This window comes from Rhinolophus sinicus, linkage group LG06 (genome assembly GCF_036562045.2).
Source record: "Rhinolophus sinicus isolate RSC01 linkage group LG06, ASM3656204v1, whole genome shotgun sequence".
Lineage (NCBI taxonomy): Eukaryota > Metazoa > Chordata > Mammalia > Chiroptera > Rhinolophidae > Rhinolophus > Rhinolophus sinicus.
In genome coordinates this window covers 145,674,130-145,693,937 of record NC_133756.1, presented here as the reverse complement: position 1 = coordinate 145,693,937, position 19,808 = coordinate 145,674,130, and the positions used below count along the sequence as shown (strand labels likewise).

At 46.9% G+C, this 19,808-nt stretch overlaps 1 protein-coding gene across 2 annotated transcripts in view; it reads right to left on the bottom strand.

The window, feature by feature from the left end:
• Positions 1-19,808, bottom strand: part of LDLRAD3 (low density lipoprotein receptor class A domain containing 3) — a 217,440-nt gene that overhangs the window by 131,248 nt on the left and 66,384 nt on the right. For both annotated transcript variants that reach the window (XM_019738499.2, XM_074336214.1), the window contains exon 2: positions 18,939-19,085. In XM_019738499.2, coding sequence (XP_019594058.2) covers positions 18,939-19,085 — 147 coding nt within the window. The remainder of the gene's footprint in view (positions 1-18,938; positions 19,086-19,808) is intronic.

Sequence of the window (19,808 nt, the reverse complement as noted above, 5' to 3'; positions counted from 1 at the left end):
AGGCAGATACCCCTTGTTCCTTCTCCCATAGCCCTTCTCTGCCTCTGACTTGTAAACAAGCAGATAAAGAGTGATAGGTAACTGTCTTTCAGGTGACATTGGAAGCTTCAGGACAGCCAGGTTAAGGCCCTGCCTCCATCTCCTTCACTGTTATCCTCACACCAAATAGTGTCAGCTCCTGGCCCACGGGAGATGCTCAGTATGCGTTTGTGGAATGACCCAGTGAGAGAACAGTGACTATTTACAAGCACTTGTGGGGACACGTGGGGGCCTGCAGCCCTCTCGCATTGCTGTTCTCTCAGAGCTGGTTTTCTCTTACCAGGGAGCCAGGTGGGATTGCTAAAGAGGAACGGGATTCCTCCCATCTCTAAAACACACACGTACTCACACACACACATACATACACACACGTACACACATATGTACACACACATATACCCCCCCACACACACACACAGTCTCTCTCCCTCGGGTCTTCCAAAGGGGTGACTGAACTGATTTCCTTTAATAGCCTGTCCTCATAGCCTCCCTTTTATGCCTCCCAAGACCCCCACTCCTCCTTGCTAATGAATCCTTCTTCTGAGGGTAAATGTTCCTCTAGGTTCTGTGCTTTCTCTTGGGTCCCGAGGGGTGCGACCTCGTCTGGGTAGACGCCCAGCACTGGGCAGCTAGGCTGTGCGCGCTCAGTAGAAGTCGGCTTTGAGTTGTTTAAATCATTAGAACTAAGGAAGACGGAGAAACACAGCAGCGCTGCAGTGGTCCCAGGTCACTGTGCAACGCAGTGACTCTGAAGTGTGCCTCAGAGCCTTCCTGGCCTGGCGCCCGGCCCGTCGCTGGCACCTCCTGCACTCCTGCCCAGCGGCCTGTCACACCCCTGTGCCTTTGCACACACTGTTGCCCTCAGTGCCTCTGTCCTCCTTGCAAGCCTTCAAGCCCTCATGGAGCTCGCCCTGCCTCCCTCAGGAGCAGAGGGTCATGTCCCCCTTCGCGCTTCTGCTTAGTCTCGGGGGTTCTTCTGATGTCCTACCAACTTGACTTGCTTCTGTGTCTGTGTACCCGTGAGACTGTGAGCCCTTTCAGTCATCTGTGCATCCCTGGCATCGGGTATGGTTGACACTCCCTGTGGACTGTGACACTCCTGTGGAATAAATGAATGTTTGAGTGACAGTGAAAATCTGGCATAGAGAGTAAACACTCCGAAGGTTTAAGATGATCTCTGCTTGTTATGGATGAAAATTTAGGAATCTTCCTTGAGGTCTCTCTTACTAGCTGGCCCTTTGGCCCCATCTAGGCCAATAGCAAGCCGGGTCAGCTCTACCTCTAAAGCAACGGAGCTCAGGCATGATTTTGACCCCCAGGGTCATTGGGCAATGTCTGGGGACATTTTTGGGTGTCACAGCTGCTCCTGGCATTCAGTGGGCAGAGCCCAGGGATGCTGTGAAACATCCTGCAATGCACAGGACAGCCCCTACCCCCCACCCCCCACCGAAGAATTCTGCAGTCCAAATATCAGTAGTGCAGAGGTCCAGATGCCCTGGTCTAGAGGTCCTGAGTCTGTTCACGGCTCTCCATCTTCCCCACCCCCACACTGGCTCAAGGCACTCTTGTCACCCCCTGGCCTGGTCCGTCCTGCTGATTCCTCCACGCCCTCAATCTGTTCTCCACTAGGCAGCTGGCTGATCTTTTAAAAAGATAAGTCACTCCCCTGTAATTCTTCCCATCACACTTGAAATGAAACCCAAACTCCTTAGCCAGGCTGAGGATGCCCACCCTGACCACTGGCTCCCGCTTTCTCCCACTCGTTGCATCCCCCTGGCCCCCTGGCTCTCTGCTCCGGCCCGCCCCACTGCCCTTTTTTCTGGTCCAGATTCTTTCAAGTCTTCTTTAACTTCAAAACTATTGACATTCTGGGGCCAGATAATTCTTTATTGTGTGTGTGGGGGGGGGCTGACCTGTGTGTTGTAGGATGTTTAGCAGCATCCCTGAGGTACCCACTACATGCCAGTAGTACTCCCCCCTTTCCCCCACATACACCACCTCTCAATATGGCCAAATGTTGCCTGGGGAGCAAACCAGAAAAACTGGGGAGGAATTTGGCCAATTTAGTCCCTTCTTGGAAAAGAGTAACTTCTATTTCTGATGTCACCAACCCTCCTAGATTTCAGGGGTTCTTAGAAAGTTTTGTTTCTTTCTTTAGTTATATTTAGAGAGTCGTGCAACTCAGTGACACTCAGTCTAATTGTGGAACATTTTCATCGCCCCCCAAAGAAACCTTCTGTTACTGATTTCAAATTTCATTCCATCGTGATTGGAGAACGTATGTGGTATGATTTCATTCCTCTTACATGTATTGAGGTTTGCTTTATGGCCCCATATTTGGAACCCCCTGCAGAATGTTTCGTGTGCACCGGAGAAGAATGTGTGTTTGGCTGTTGCTGGGGGGGCGGGGGGGGGGAGCTCCGTGGGAGTCTGATGGGTCTGGTGGTTTGTGCTGCCCGTGTCTCCTATTTCCTTCTTCATCTTCAGCCTAGTTATTCTGTCCATTATTGAAAGTGGGCTGTTAAAGTCTCCATCCCTTACTGTTTAAATGTCTGTTTCTCCTTTCAGTTCTTGTCAGTTTTTGTTTCATGTATTTCATGACTCTGCTTTTGGGTACGTGTAATTATGTCTTCCTGATGGTTTGACCATCTCTTTGTCTTTAGGAACTTTTTTTTGTGTCTTAAATTGTATTTTCTATGATATTAATATAATCACTCCAGCGGTCTTGATTTTGGAGTTTTTCGTTTGTTTTTTGAAAGCCTTCCGGGGTATTCTAATACCCAGTCAGGATTGAGTGTCACTCCTCTTGTAGGATAAGTTAGAAGCTGAGGATTGACGTTTTTTGTCTTTATAGTTAGCCCATAGCTACCAAGAGATGATATCCGTGGGATTATGTGATTCTCGTGACTGGTGTTGGAGGCTTCATAGAAACTCTGGATGTCTCAGTGAAAACCTTTCCTGGAGCAAGATTTATGGCGGGTTAAGTACTATTTTCCTGAAACAGTTGTTTTCAGTTTCCCTCATGGCAGAGAGGATGTTCTCTTGCTCAGCCTGTCAGAGCAGCCAAACAGCTGCCTTCCTCCCGCTCTGTGCTCTGTTGACACGATCCGAGAAAGGCTTATGTCTCTGGGTGAAAGTCCCCTTGTCCTCTGAGTGTCACCATGTTAAATCGTCACGTCACAGACGTGTCTCTGGCATTCTTCACAAACACTGTAATAACAAAAAATCTGAGTTCCAAGTTCTTCTGGGCACGTGGATAGTGTGGGGAGGGATAGGTAAGCAGGAGGATGGTCAGGCACTTCTAGAAAGCTAATCAGAAGTGAGCCTCCTCTTCACAAGTCTGAAGGTAAAGAATATTCACACAACTGAGGGTGATTTAAGAAGAAAAACCTCAAAGTTTGCCAGGGGCCCAGCGGGCGGAAGAGGGTAAAGGCTTTGCAAAGTAAAGCCTTCTTTTGGCAAAGGCGGCCCTCATTTGCCCAGCAAGATGGAAAGTGGAGAATGAGTTCTTCTTTATTCGTTTTTATTCAAACCTGAAAACCATCTTTGGTTCGCACATTCCTCCCTACCCACTCCCCCCTTTTTAGTTTTTCTCTCCCACCCCCCACCCCCATTTGTTAAGAGTTGTCCCTTGATGCCTTGATTGAAGTGCTCTTTTGAAGGTGGAAACTTCTGTTGTATCTGTGTCTGTTCCCACATCTGTTCTTAACCCCAGTCACTCTGATCCACTGTCAGGAAGTTTTCCTCCAAACAACGAAAAGCCTCCAGAGGCTGAGTTGTCTGACCCACATTTATTTATTCCTTTTTAGAGCTTTTTTTCTCTCAAGATTTGTCTATAGAGAATCAGTTGGGAATGTCTGGGTTTCCTGCTTATAGAATCTCTGGAGTTTTCATTGCAATACATATGCATACAGACACACCTTCATACACATATGTATGTGCATTAGAAACAGCCAAAGTAAATAACCTGTAGGTCCTAAGATAATTGCCTAATCCCAAACTTGCTAACTTGTGTGGCCTTTTTTCCTATTGTTCTTAATAATACAATTATTTTAAAGGGCAGTGACAGGCGCTTTGAGTTCTCTTATTGTTTATAGTGCCCCTTGCCCTAAAAGCCCAAAGAGTGTTATTGACTTGGCTCTCCTCAGTGCCCTCAGAGCTCTTTGGGAGTGAGGAGCATATTTCCTTGACACACAGAGCCTCACAATATCATTGTCTATCTGTAAAACTTTTCTTCATATAAAAACCAAATCTGCCTCATTGCTTTCCTTTATAGAGATGTCTGCTGGCTCCCAGGGTAAGTGTCCAGATCTGCCTGCCTCTCTGCCAGCCTCACCTCCTGTCACACATTCTGTTTTCCAGATGCCCTAACGTCTCCCAGATCTCTGTATAAGCCATAACCTCTCACCGTTCGGAGCTTCTGTTCACATCATTCATTTGCCTGGAATGCCCTTCCCTGTCCTTTTCTACCAACCCACCCCTGCCCAGACGAAGCAGATTCCTTTGTGCCACGCTCCCTGGGTCCCCCCGGCTCAGTGCGTCACACTCTTCTTTTGAGTTCCTCTTGAGCTCTGGCCATTCCCACAGATGGACTGAGCGTCCACTGCTGGGCAGAAACTGAACATAATTGTAATAAATGATAACAGTAATAATAATAGCTAATACTGTGTGTAATACTATACAACACTACTATGTAATACTATATAGTGTAATATCAAATAAAGATGGCTACTATGTGATATACATTACAATAGCTAATACAGTATTAACTATGACAGCTAGTACTGTGTTCCAGAAAAAGATTAAGCAATTATTATATTGTCTCATTTAATCCTCACCGCAACCCAGCGAGGTAGGTGCTGTTAATATTGCTATTTCCTGGGGAGGAAAAGAAGGCACAGCGAGGTGAAACGGCTCACCATAAATCACACAGCCAGTAAGTGCTGGGACCCATATTGGAACTGAAGCGGGCTGACATGTAACCTTGCATGCTTAGATACTATAATACGGTGTTGAAAGGCAAATGTTTATACAGCTATAGAGCGCTTATCACATCTCATTGCAATTATCTGTTTATCATCCCTTTTTCCTTCACAAGCAGGTGTTCCTTAGGGGCTTCTTGCTATTAGAAGTTATGTTTGAATGTTGGATTCTCTTTGCAACCCCCACACTTGGTCCTGTGTGCGGCATAAAGCGTCTGAGAATGAATATGAATGGAACAAATAACTGAAATACTAAAGGCCTCAAACAGTCTAAACATTGCATTGGCGCCTCCTCCTTTTTCTCAGGGCCATCACGTTTGTGAAGAAGAGTAGTTGGTAGAACCATGAACCATGTTAGGGAGGGGAGGATATTATCGAATCCCTGCTAGATAGCAAGCATTATGCTGCTTTTCTCTCCATGCAAAAATCTCATGTTAGTCTCCAACCACTGAGCAGATCTATACTCTCGTTATGCTCCTTTTAGAGGGGACACTGAGGCCAAGCAAGGTTAAGTGACTTGTTTAAGGTCTCAGCTATTATGTGGAAGAACAGGGATAGAAACCTAGATGGCTCTGAACCCTAAGCTCTTCTGACCTCTTAGCTCCAAGGCTGTTGACCTCTCTCTCATTCTAGTTATAGAAGAGGAGATGTTTAGAAAGAATTTTGTGCCTGAGAATCTTCTGGCAAAGCTCTTTCAACTAGATTTTTTTTTTTTTTTTTTTAATATTTCTAGCCCAGTTAGCTTGTGGCCTTTTGCTCTCTCCACTCTCCAGTGTGTATCTCTGAAACAGCCAATATGGCATTTTAGGAAGAAATATACATTGTGATATCTGGTCAATAAAACTTGGAGTCCATTCCAGTAGTCACGTGGAGTTGAACTGCTAAAACAAGCAAAGAGATGTTTTGATTAAGCAGTAATGGATTTGTAAAGGCTTGAATTGTGTGTGTGTGGATTGGGTTTACTGGGCTGTTTTTGATCTACTTGGAACCAAAGTGAAAGACGTGTATGTTTTGTTTTGTTTTCCCTCCCATACTTCTTAGAGAATCTGGGCATACTGCTTTTTAAAAGCCTATTCTTTTTATAAGGCCTTTTTTTTTTTGCTTTCCTGCTCCCAACCACAAAATCATTTTTGACTTTTAAAGGAGCCAGTTTGACTTTTTATGAAACGTGCCAGGGGAGAGAATATACAGAGGGCGCCAAAAAAAATGTACGCACATTTTAAGAAAGGAAAAACTGTATTAAAATTATGCTGATGGTAACCACTTTGAGCATCTCTTGTAATTGTAGAAGTCAAACGTGACTTGTATTATCTTTTGTTATTGGTATATATTGGGTACTACAATTTTAATACAGTATTTTTCTTTCTTAAAATGTGTACCTATGTTTTTGGCACCCTCTGTAGTAGCAATTTCAGACCCATTATGTTTTGCAAAGTTTTTAGCCAGTGATGGTTGCATGTGGGCAGTCACTCTGGGGTGTGTACATGTGGATTCAAATTAAATGAATTTTATAATTTAATTTTTTTTCTGATTTATACTTTCGTATAACCCTTATATTTCTCACATCTGTAACATGAGATGAGTTGCAGCTGGCTTATAGCACAGGCTTCTAATTTTTTTAGGGAAATGAAGAAAGAGAAGGTGCCTCACATCCATTTACATCTCAGGATGGGTCTTCCGTGGTGGCGGGGGTGGGGAACGAGGCGGGCGTAGTGCCTGGCCTTGTATCAAAACACCCAGAACTGTCACTGCGGGCACCCCAGAAACACACCTACCATGGCAGCAGGTGACCTCTCTCCCTCACCCCTTCCCAGCATCAGACAGGCCAGTGTCCTCAATTCCAGGGAAATGGGGCCAACCTGGTTTGGCTTTGAAAGTGAGACAGCGAGCGGCTGCCCTCCATGTTCCCAGCCAAGCCCATCTCCTCCCTGTCATCTGACAGAGTCTCGCTCGGCATCCATGGAGCTGCCGGGCCCTGAGAGCAGTGTCTGTGGTTGTGCGTCACGGAGCAGGCTGTGCCGGCGGCTCAACAGAAAAAAGCCTAAAGACACGTGGCACCGGAACCGTGACAGCCTTGTGCAGGTTCAGAACCAGTGCATGGCCACGGGCAGGCTCTCAGTGGCCAAAATATTCAAAATGGCCAAGGGAAAACGATCCATCAAGCTGGGTGACCTCCCTCGCATTGCCGTGCAAGTGGGCTGCCCGTCCTGTTCTCTGGGACGTCTGATGCTCACAGTGGACCATGAGAGCCCCCTCCCCAGTCGCCCACTCACCCACAGGGGCCCCCTCCCTCCCCGGAGCACTGTCTCTTAGCTCAGGAGGTTAGGATAAATCACGAGCTTTACTGCTGGAGCCCAAAGAACAGGAGAAGCAAACAACCCTTCCACCTGACGAGGGACAACCGGCAGCCAAGATTTTAATCCACTGCAGATTTTAAATCCCATCAAGAATGGGAGCCAGGTTCCCTGCCACCACACCCTGATCCCTCCCCCACCACGTCCCAAATGAAGGGCCCTGATGACAGGAAAAAACAGCTCAGGTACATGCAAACTATGCCTTTCCAAAGGAGTCAGAGACCATATGCTAATTTGGAATTAACCTGAAGCTTTGCAGCGCACGGAACAAGGAATACACACACGTAACCTATTTCAGTCCCCTCCCTTCCAACCACCGATTCCGTGCATTTTACGGCAGTCCTCTTTAGGCAATCGTTACTAAGCCATGACACTCAGCACGTCACATGCCAAAAGTTCCTGAAATGCTATCTAAACAGGGCTATACAGTTACCTTTTGACCTCAAAGATTCTCTACCCCCATCGTCTCCCACGCTAAACTGTCAGAAAACTAGTCTTCAAGTGTTAACTAGGAAAAGAATCTCTGTGGTCACGTGTCTGAATTCTATGAATGCACCACATCCTAGTCTTTTAATTATTACTTTGTCATCTGTCTCTGGATTTTTTTCACAGCCATCAGGCAATTGCAAACGACGGGTGTCGCAGATGAAAGTGCAAGCCCGCATACAAAAATAAAAATGAAAAGACGGCACAGCCACAGCCTAACTTGGATCAGCAAGATTCAGATGTGCCAGGAAAAAAAATTTTTTTGATGTTCTGTGATTTTGCAGCCATTTAAATTTTATTAGCAATTACGGAGCCTGTTACCGCTGACTACATCTTGCAGTTACAGCCAAGTCCTGGCAAGGAGAGCGTGCCTGAATGACAGGCACGACCTGGCTGCACTCATTCCAGCAACACAGGCACAGGAACCCTCCCAGCTCAGGGCTGCTTCATTAAGATTCTCCCCTTGCAGGCGGGGGGACGTCGGGCGCCATGCTGATAACGGAGTTGTCTGGAGGTGGCAGGGAGGATGGGTGAGATAAGTGGGGCTGATATTTGTGCAAAAGAGTCGATTTAAAAGATGACTGTACTAACATAGGTGGGGATGGTATTGGCATTTCAATGGGCAGTTTCCAAGAAAGCAGGGGTAGTTCCCAAACAACAGCTGGAAACCAGAAGGGGTTTGGTGGTGTTTCTGGTAGACACCATGCGAGTCTGTCAACACTAGAACAAAACTAGAGTGATACCAGCAGGGATTGGGGGAGTCGGGTGGGTGGAGGAACTTTAACTAATAAAACAAAACTTTCTAAGAACTGAGAGCTTTGGTGACTTCAGAAATGAAAGATTTGCGCTCCTCCAGGAAGAAATTAAATTGGACAAACTCTTCCCAGTTTTTCTGTAGGCTCTAGGACATCTTACCTTAAGTTCTCTCCCAACCAGAGTCTGGGGTCCCCTGTCCCAGCTCCAAGGGAGGTGGCTCAAGGACCCCTGGTAAAGAGTCTAGTTCTCCTCACTTTCTGAGGGGGTTTACGGGGGCTCGAGAGCACTAGAGTTGGCATGGTGCTCCTCCATCCTGGGCTGCCCTGCAGCACACCCCTCAAAATCGGACTATCACAGGGTCCCGGGGTTTTGTCTTCTGACAATGTGTCAGAGAAGGGAAGATGCTCCTTTTGACTAACGTGCAGCTGGTCAGAACATTCACAGTATTTCTGAACGAGGACGGTCCACCTTCCTTAGCTTACACAGCTGACTAGAAAGTAGAATGCATGGAGCATCTTCCAGCCCATCTTTGATGACTGCAAGAGCCCAAGGGAGCCTGGATCAGAAACGCTCTGGCAACTCTGGAGACTCTGCCTTTCCGGGAGCAATGCTTCGCTGGGGAGGGAGAGGACGGGAGCACACATTTTACTCAGCGCCTGCTGTGTGCCCGACATCCGCACTGCCACATTTCATTTCTCACACTTCCCCTTTTCAGACCTGCTCCCATTTCACAGATGAAGAAACTGAGGCTCAAAGAAGGGAAGGGGATAGCCGGTGGGAAAGCTGGGATGTAAACCAAAAATGTGACCCCACACTGCCAACAAGAGTACTATTATTTACTAAGCACTTACAATGTGCCAGCTGCTGTGTGAAGTGTTTTCAAGGTTTTAGCTCATTCAATCCTCATAAAAACTGCATGGGATTTAGAGCAACTGAGGCTCAAGTACCTTGCCCAGGTCCCACAGCTCAGTCACATGTGACAGGGCCAGGATTTAACACAGGCAGTGTGGCTCCAGAGCCAGTCCTCCCCACGCACCCCCGCCTCCCACTGCTGTGCACCCTACCTCCCAGCACCCTAAGGAAAATGCACACACGTGGTACCGTCATCTGTTTGGAAATGTCAGCACCCTTGGTTGAAACATCACAGGTGAACGATCAAAGAAAGTCTCTTGTATTTCACTGAATCCAAGATGCCTCCGGTTACAAGGCCTGCCATTATTTTATGTACAACTCAGAAAGAAAAACGCTGCCAATTAAAGCAGGACACCATGTTTTCTTATCCCATCACTTATAGGAGGCATCTCAATTTCAGAGATCTGAAAATGTGGAAAAGATGCATGTGTTAGAATTAGTAAAATACTGGAGGCACCAGAATGAGCAAGATGGTGAAATGCATGATAGAGGCAGAGGGGAAACAAGGTTCTCTGAGCGAAGAGAACATTCTACTGCTAAATCGGACTTTTCAAGAAAACCTGATAATCCCGATTTCTATGTGCAAGTTTTAGAAACAACGGCCACTAATGCCAATTGTTAGTGTCTTTGTGTAGGACGCACCACACAAATGGATGGCTTTCCCATCTGGCTGTTCCATCTGGCTGGGAGCCCTCCCAGCCTCCTCCCAGGTGGGCTGCAAGGAAGAGAGCGGCAGGCATCAGTTTAGTTACAGCACCTCCCACCCTGTGCCTTTTAAAGGCACAGAACTTTCACAGGCTGCCACATGCACTTTCTTCATCACGGAAGTAGAGCAATCAAGGCTCCAGGTGACAGAAGGTAAGACTACATATAGCTGACTTTTCTTTTTTTTAATATTTATCTTCTCATATAAAGCAGCCTCCCAGGCTTTCAAACCACTCCTGTTCTATTGACACACCTACTCCTGTTCCATAAAAAGGAGGGTAAAAGAAGCAACAATGAAATACCCCAAGTGGATGCAGGGAGAACCCACATAGCAGGGAGCTGAGTGTAAAGGCCTTGTCCAAGGGAAGCTGCTGGCTACTGGGCACTCTTACCTTCCCAACAGGTACCTGGTATGGTTGGCTGCTCGTGTCCTGGACCTGTGAATGCAACCTTATTTGGAAAGAGGGTCTTTGCGTATATAACCAAGTTAAGAGGAGGTCCCGTTGAAGTAAGATGGACCCTCATCCAATGATGGGTATCCTTTTCAGAAGAGGGAAATCTGGACGTAGAGACAGATGCAAGGGAAGAAGGCAACAGATGATGGAGGCAGAGGTTGGAGGGTTGCATCTCTGAGCAGGAGAAGCCTAGGGCAGCCAGCTGGGAAACAAGGCAAGACCCTCCCCTAGAGCCTGCAGGGTAAGCCGGTCCTGTGGACACCTTGGTTTCAGACCTCTAGTATAAATTCCTGTTGTTTTAAGCCATCTGTTTGTGGCATTTTGTTACAGCAGCCTTAGGGAACCAATACACCCAGAGAGTTTCAGAGCACTTTGTTATTTCTCTGCCTACTTGTAAAATTCCTGGCCTCTTCAAACAGCTTTCTTTTTCTTTTTTTTTTTTTTAAAGAAAAGTTTGCATAAGGTCAAGTGCAGCCTGATAAGCTGGAAATGTCCCTATGCAGCTGTCAGGTGACAACCTGGGAATTTATGCTGTGATTCCAACATCTGGACTGCAAGTCTTTCCTCACCATCGGCACAGGGCACAGAGAGCACATCTGGCAGTGGGGGCTGGGGGGTGGGGCGGTCTGGAAGGCTGTTACTTCTACAAGTTCTAGTCCTAAAGGCCACAGGGAGTGGTTCTGGTTTCAGGCTAACGTAGTGAAGGTGGAGACTGAAGACCATTCAAGCCATGAAGCAAAATGCCATCATCAAACTCCACGTAGGTGCTTAACTGCGTGGGGCTCCAGCAGAGCTGGGAACAAGCCCATGGCGGCCCCTCTGGCGGGTGGGTGGCAACTGCAGGTCCATTACTGCAGGGGTCTTTTACTGAATGCAGGCGAGCTACTTCCAAACTGCCCCCCGGGACCCAAAGAGCCTGCCTGGCTCATCTCAGGCCCTCAAATATTTGTTTCCTTCCCTTTTGCACCAGCCTCAGTATCTGGCTGGCTCCCCAGAGCTCTAAGCTAAACAGAATTTCATAACAGCTCATGATTGCGTGTTCAAGACTCTCAGGTGAAAAGATTTTGACCCAGCAAAGGAAGGTGTTTCTATGGCTTCGGCTGTCAGTGAGAGCAGGAAGAGAGGGGGAGGAGGACAAGGGAAAGTGGGGTTCTGGGGCGGTGGGCGAGGGGTGGGCTAGGGCCGGGAATGTCAGACTGACTTGGGTTTGGGGTCATGTCATCAGCACTTACTGAGGGAACAACGTCAGCACTTACCAAATGCTGAACCCACGCACCCAGCCTGAGCCTCACACACATCAGCTCATTTAAGACTTCCCACAATGCTCTGTGGTCAGCAAAGCTGATCTTCACCCTGTCTGCACCAGGAAACAATTCCTACTGTTTCAGGGCACTTCATTTTCACTGGCTTAGGGCCTGGGCATACCACCTAGTTAATGTTTCAGATATTGCCTCTGGAGTAGTTACTGCTGTAACCATCTTACAGAGGAGGAAATGGGTGTAGAGTAAGGGAAAATGCTGACCAGAGGTCATAAATAGAGGCTGGGGGTAGAACCCAGCACTGTCTGGCCCGCAAACCCCAGTTCTTAACCACGGGATTTATGGTCTCACATTTGAGATGGAAGAAATTAAGTGGGAGGCATGCCCATTATTACCTGAAACATTTAAACAGAAATACACAAAGAAAAGGACTGAGTCAGAGAAGAGACAACATTAACACCCACAGGTCTTGGATTTCTTCTGTACAGTGAGTGCTGTGAAGGAAGGTGAGTTTTCATTCTGAAGTGTTTAATGAACATAGCATTAAACCTCAGTGATATTCTATAGGCTCTTTTAAGGGCCAGATTTGTTTTCTGAAGCTCAACTTCTTCAAAAGACTTTTGAAATTAGGCACTTAACAATGGCTTGCCAGAATCAAGACCTAGAAAAAAAGGACACTCGATCACATGACAAGGCAGTGTGACTGAGCAGAAATGGAGGGCATGACTCTTGCAGAGAGGTGAGGCGACATGGCAGGGGAATGGGAGGTTAATCAAAGAAGGCCCCCATCTACTGGGCTAAGCCGACCCACTGAAAACCAAATGGCTTTCATCGTCCCTGGGAAGTATATTAGTTACCTAGGGCTGCCAAAACAAAGTGCCATAAACTGAGTGGCTTTCAGTCACAGAAATTTATTCTCTCTCATTTCTGGGGTCAGAAGTCTGCAATCAAGGGGTCAGCAGGACCACAGTCCCTCTGAGACGCTGGATAGAATCTTCCCCTGCTTGTAGCTTGTGCTGGCAGCTGTCACTCCTTGGCGTTCCGTGGCTTGCAGTTGCATCACTTTAATCTCTGCCTCTGTTGTCACATGGCCCTCTTCCCTCATATCTGCACACTGTCTTCTTACGAGGACACCAGTCTGATCAGATTAGGGGCCCCCACGACTTCAGTATGACCTCATCTTAACTAACTACATCCACAATGACCTCTTTTCCAAATAAGGTCATACACTGAAGTACTGGGGGGTTAGGATTTTGACATACCCTTTGGGAGGACACAATTCGACCCACAACAGTAAGATTCTTACTTTCAATTTGTTAAAGAAAAAAATGGCCGTGGGATGTCTGTGCATGTCATCCTGTTACACAGTGGTGGGACAGCTGTCACTCACGATGTAATCCGTTTTCGAAAGCGAGCGAGATGACGGGTAGATGGCTGGGTTCGTTTGAGAGGGCTGTCATGACAAAGTACCACAACTAGGTGGCTCCAGCAACGGAAATGTATTAGCTCACAGAGCTGGAGGCCAGAAGTAGGAAATCAAGGTATCAGCAGGGTGGGTTCCTTCTGAGGACTGGGAGGAAGGATCTGTTCTGAGCCTCTCTCCTTGGCTGTCTTTTCTCTATGTCCCCTCCCATGGCTTCCCTCTGTATGTATCTCCGCATCTAAATTTCCCCTTTTTATAAGGCCACAGTCATATGGAAGTAGGGCCCATCCTGATGACCTCATTTTAAATTGATTACCTCTATAAAGGCCCTATCTCCAAATAAGGTCACATTCGGAGCTGCTGGGGGGTGGGGGTGGGGTTAGGACTGCAACATATAAATGTGGGGGAGGGGCGTGGAAAGAGAAGAGGGGGAGAAAACTACAATTCAACCCATAGCAGTGGTGTTGCTGTATACTCAGCCAAGGGGAGAACTAAACCCCACTGTAGCTGTGTCTAACATATATGCACCGACTGTCTTCCTAGGCTACAGCATGACAGTTGTCACCATCCCCTTTTCTGAGAAAAGACAGAAGAGCCTAAGAGAAGAAGCAGCAAGCCGTATCCATCCTGTAGAAACTTCATGATTTCCTGGGGCATTCTGCATGTGAGCCAAACGTTAGATGCCTTGGTGAAATAGCTGAATTACTGCTAAAGTTTGGTAAGGATAATAACTCAGAATCCAGTTTTATTCCCCCTCATCTCTGCGGGCCTTGTGGCACCAGGTTTAAAAGAAAACATTATATGTGGCGCCACCTAGAGGCAGAAGATGAGAAAGAAGAGGAAAAGGAAAGGAAGAGTTTCTGCCCCCCCCCGCCCCCCCCATCCTCCCCTTTTATATTTCCCCGTGATCATTATTCCAAGCTTGCTCTCTCAACCCTAGCTCATGGATGTCTACCCTCACACCAGAACACTTAAAAGTCATGCTCAAGAAATGGTTGGGAACAGTAAAAGCAAATAAAGTTTTAATTCCATTTTGCACCTATTTATCTCCGTCTCTGGACTTGGAGATTCATTAAAATTGTGTCATTTGACGAGACCATTGAATTTATCCCCATCTCCTCTCACCTCCCCCCCCAACCCCCTTAACCCCCCCCCACACACACACACACACACATACTTAAACAGAAAGGACCTGAGACCTTAAACGTCTGTACATGCCTGGTCAAAGATATCAATCAATATAATTCTCCCAAGAAGACAATGAACCTCTGTGACAGGGATCGCAAACGTCCACTGTCTCGCCCCCATTTGGCAGCTACAGAGATGGCAGCTACAACCCGCCACAAAGCTGGAAGGAGACTTTAAGTTTAAGGCTCTTGGTTCCAGGTCACTAGTGAGTTCTGGAAATTTGGATTGCCGCTTTATTAATGTACCAAGTGGCAGTAATGAAAGTACAGTTTCTTCTTTCAGAGACTCAGGACTAATAGCCATTTTAGAAATCATTTACACAGGAAAGAAAACAGTACCAACATGTCTTAATTTTTTAACAAGGCAGATGTAGTCGTGATAACGTAAAGTAGAATCTCCTTCAGAGGAGTAACACAGATCCACGTAGAGAAAGACTGAACGACCCCGCTGGTGGTCTCTGGTGCAGGAAGGTTATGGGGACTTATTCTCTGGGCAACAGGGCAAGCTCTGCAGAATCTCTCTGTGGCTCATTTTCCTTGTCTGGAGCTAACAACAGTCCCCTCCTCATAAGGCTTGTGACAATCAAATGAGTTAATATAATGCAACGTGCCTGCGATACTGCAGCCCAGAGGAAGCTCATAATTAGTGTTTTCATGAAGCTCCCACATTTTTCTAAAACATATCTCTATTGCTTTTATTACTCCTCAAAAAAAGTTATTTAGATAAAACGATCCTTTAGGGCATTCCACTAACCAAGAACAGAAATACACTCAAACTATCCCAAAATGAGCCCCTTCTCTCAAAGCTCCAAGAAGGAGGTTCTCTCAATTCACGAGGCGGAAAATGGAATGATTCAACCCAGATGGAAATTTATTCTAGTTCACTAATAGATATTTCACAAAGTCAGAAATACAACTAGTAAATAGGGGTATGGGAAAACATTAAACCTCTCTAGCTAATAAAAAATATTAAACTATATAACTGTTTTCAACGATTAAGTGAATCAGAAAAAAAAATATTTAAGATACTAACCAATGTTGCCAAGACTAAAATAAAGCCAGAATTCTCACAGGATGCCAGTGAGAGAGCAGGCTGGTGCCAACCTTAAGCAGAACAAGCGGGCAGTCTGTATCAAGAGCCAGAAAAGGCTCTGTCCTTCGCCCCAGTAATTTCATTTCTGAAAATCTAAATTAAGAAAATTTCTCAAAACAGGGGGGCAGTCATGTCTAGTTTCACGTTCACAACAGCGAACACCCTTTCAAACAGTGAAAAACTGAAAGCAACAGGAATTCCAAATAATGAATTAGTAAACTATATTCTATGAAGTGAATGGACTATTTATCTAAGCATTAAAAATAATAGAGAAATATTTTAAAAAACAGAAAAATGTTGTTAAAATGTTATCTGGGGAAAAAAATCAAAATATAAAAATGTACATCGACGGTGATTACAACTGGGAAAAGCCTGGATGAAAACTTCTAAGATGCTAACAATTCTGCTCGAGTACTGACTCTGTGTGATTACATTATTTTCATCCTCCCTGTTCCCCCCAACTTTTACAATGTTATTTTATTACCTTTATGATAAAAAAAAAGTTTCTCCCCATCTTGTGAAAATCTTCCCTGTGCTGTAGACACAGAATAGCTGTTCACTGCCTCATATCCCACCATGAAACCCCTCTCCAGGCCCTTCTCTCACCCTTTGTAATGGGCAAGAATTCTCCTTGTTTATGTGTATTATCTTCTAAATGCCAAAGCTACTTCATAGGGCACTGGAGGCAATCACCTTTCTGTGGTAAGACTACTAGCCCCCTTCACTCTCCTCCCAGTAAGTACCAAGTTGTTCCAAAGAATCAGAGAAAGGGTTTTATAACTTCTAAGCAGGACATGAAAGGAGGTGGCATGAATTCTAAATTGGCCATTTTAGGGGTGCCCTTGAAAAGATGGTCCAGTTGGTACCTCAGCTCGGCTCATCCTGGCTCTGGCTGAAACCATCTTCAGTCCTCCCAGTATGGATAAATTCTTTAATGGATTCTAAACATTTTGATTGGCAGAAGTGAAAAAATAAAAGAGACTTAATACACCCAAAAATAGAATGGTTAGGTTACAGTGCCTCTACCAGGAGGTTAAGAAATTCTCATTGTAGCTTCTCAGTGGTTAAGCTTTAGAATATGCTGGTAACTTTCCTGAGACCACATGTTGGGGGAGAGGGGTGGGAGGGCAGGCTGGCATTTGCACACAGACACTCTTTCTCCAATGCTCACACCCTCGACTCCTAGACTGGAAGGTGCTATGTAAGAAATGCAGATGCAAGTAGAACTTGTTTTAGAAAAAGACGTCTTTTCCTTTCCTCTAGTGTCTAAACTTTCTAGTGTTCTTCTGTTTTTATAATTTAAAAACAACAACAACAAAAAAGAAGGGCAACCGAGGAGAGGATTTCTTTTTTAAATGTATGTGTTTGTGTGTATGGTTTGGTTTTTTTAAACTATGTTTTGATCAAAAGACTAAATAAATGTCAACCAAGTCTCTAATGCACTTGGGGGTTAAAGGTAGGAAATGAGGAGAAAAAAATGATGGGGAACAGCCAAGACGAGCCTGTTCCAAACCAAACCAAACAGCACCACCACCTTTTTTCTCTATGTTCTCTTTCCACCACCTCTTCCAGTTGGCACACGAATTCTGAAATCATGGCACTGGATTGAGAGAGGACACAGGATTTCACAGGGGATACTAATACCAAATAGCTGCTACTGGCAAAGTTGGGAACAAAACTTGGGTCTCAACTCCCCGTCTTGCATTCTTCCACAAACTTATCCTGTGCTGCACATTCCCCCACAACTAAGGACAATTTGCATTTTCTGGAGTTCAAATACACACCACATCCTAAAAATGGTCATTCCGCATATTTGTATAGTGTTACTAATGCTCAAAACTGGACAAATTATAGAGTTTACACATGCTATCTCATTAGAAACTCAAATGACAATTTCTAGCAATTCTGAAGCCAGAAACAGAGAAGGCTGAAACAGACACAAATACTTTTTTAAAAGCGCCACAAAAATAAAAACGCCTTAGGTATAGTGGTCTATTCAGAAAAAATCATATGCAACCAACAAAATGAAAACAGTCCCTACAAAAAAAAAATTCTCCCAATCCACACTCCCAAAAAGTTCTCTGAAGGGCAGGGGCAGGCAGCAGGAATATTAGTCAGTCTCAGAGCAGGCAGCTTGCCCGAGGGAGCACATCACAGGGGGTATAGGGGGGAGGAGAGGCAGGGGGTACTCCAGAGGTGGACTCCAAACCCTGTGCTCCTTCCCATGGGTCAACAGACTGGGCCTCAAATCCTGGTACCAGCTATGTTAAAAGTTCACAGAAGCGGCCTCTCCTCAGCCATTTCCTCAGCTGGCTGCCACAGAGACAGCAGCTAAAGAGCCCGAACACAGTTCTGTCGAGAGGCCCATGGCCTGCTGTCCGAAGCCCAGGAAAGAGCCAAGGACCACTGTCCAGCTGTGTGGTCCCCAGGCAGCCACCCACTAGACAACCTTGGGGCCCAGTATGCCTCGGATGTGCTTCCCACATGCCAGGGTGCCACAGCCGAGCTCACCCTGTGGCACCAACTCTGGTGAGAAAGAGGAATACGCCTCTACAGGGCAGAGAGCATGAGTGATCACCGGGTACCCTGGACCCCCTCCACTCCCTCCCAGGTGCCCCCAGATTACCCCCATCCAAAGCTCATGCATATTTCGGGGGCACAAAATGGGTAAGAGACTGAAGAAGGAGGTGGGGTGGTGAGGATCAGAAAGCCCCCCCAGGCCCTGCTGGTGCCCATTTGAAGATGACGCCCAAGCCTTTTCGGCAGAGGAAAGGGGACGCGGAAGCCAGTCACTATCTAGTCAGTACCAGCTCCGTGCTGGGTACTTGGCACAACGCTCCACTTTATTGAATCACCAACACTACTGCATGATGTGTAAGCTGTGCAAGACGGGGTCAGCCCGGGCCTTGGAGTCAGGCAGCCCTGGGGTCAAGTCCAGGTCTGCTGCTTGCTGCTTGGTATAGACTGAAGCTACATGACCTCTGGGTCTCAGACTCCTCATGTATAAGGTGAAGGCAATGAAAAGGCCCCCAGAGTGGGAGTCAGAAGAGCCTGGTGGAAGGGTCCTCTGCTCTCCCAGAGCAGTGGCTCCATCTCCACCAAGACCCCTGTTTCTGCACAGGCTATGCTGCTCTGAGACAGAGCACAGTGTGGAGAGGGCAGGACTGCTGGCCAGTGGGCCCCCCACTGTGGGCAGCAGGCAGGACATGCGACGTCTAACCAGATCTGGGCCTCCGCCCCCTGCGCCAGGTTCCCCACCCCGACTCCAGCAGGGGCCGGGCACTCACGGCACTCCTTCTCGTCACTCTTGTCGAAGCAGTCGGGCAGCCCATCACACTGCCAGGCGCCCGGGATGCACCGCCCGTTGCTGCACATGAAGTTCCCCGGAATGTTGCACTCGTTGGTGAAGTTGTTCCCCGGGAGCAGCTGGCTCTCTGTGGAAGAGAAGGGACAGGGAGATCAGAAGGCACGACAAAGACAGCAAGGACCCGAGCCCCCACCTGAAAGGGCTCTTATTTGGCGTGAGTTGTACAGGCAAGGCTTCCGGTAGGTGACTTAACCTCTCTGGGGCTCAGTTTCCTCATCTGTGAAATGGCCTGATAATCATCCCTGCCTTTCTCGGGGATTCTGAGAGGACTAAATGGAGAAACACGGGGAAAGCCCTTAGTAGGTGCCTGGCACACATTAGGTGCTCAATGGCTTTTCTTCTTTCTCCTTCAAAAAGATTGTGTGTGAAATCACACTTTCTTTTCCCCTGGCCATCAGCTGTGACTGAAAATGAAGGTTTCCAGACAGGAGTGAGCACTGGACTCCCAATGACTCCAATGGTAGGAACTGCCAACTCCTGCCAGGTCTCAGACTCTGTGGCCTCCTAATCACAGAATCCTTGAACTTGGGTCAAGTCCACAGGGATACTGGCAGATCATGTCACTTTAAAAAATGGGAGACCCAGCCCACAAAATCAGCCAGCCTAAGGTCACACAGGAGGAAAGGCCAAACTGAAACTCACCCTCAGGCCTCTAACCCCCCACGGGAGCAGCAAGGTCACTGACTTGCTTGCCAAGAGTTCCTGGAGGTGTAGAGCCAGCCCCGAGGTTTAGATGAAACTCCAGGGAACAGTCACAAAACGCCAGGGCCCTCACCCCAATGTGCTAACT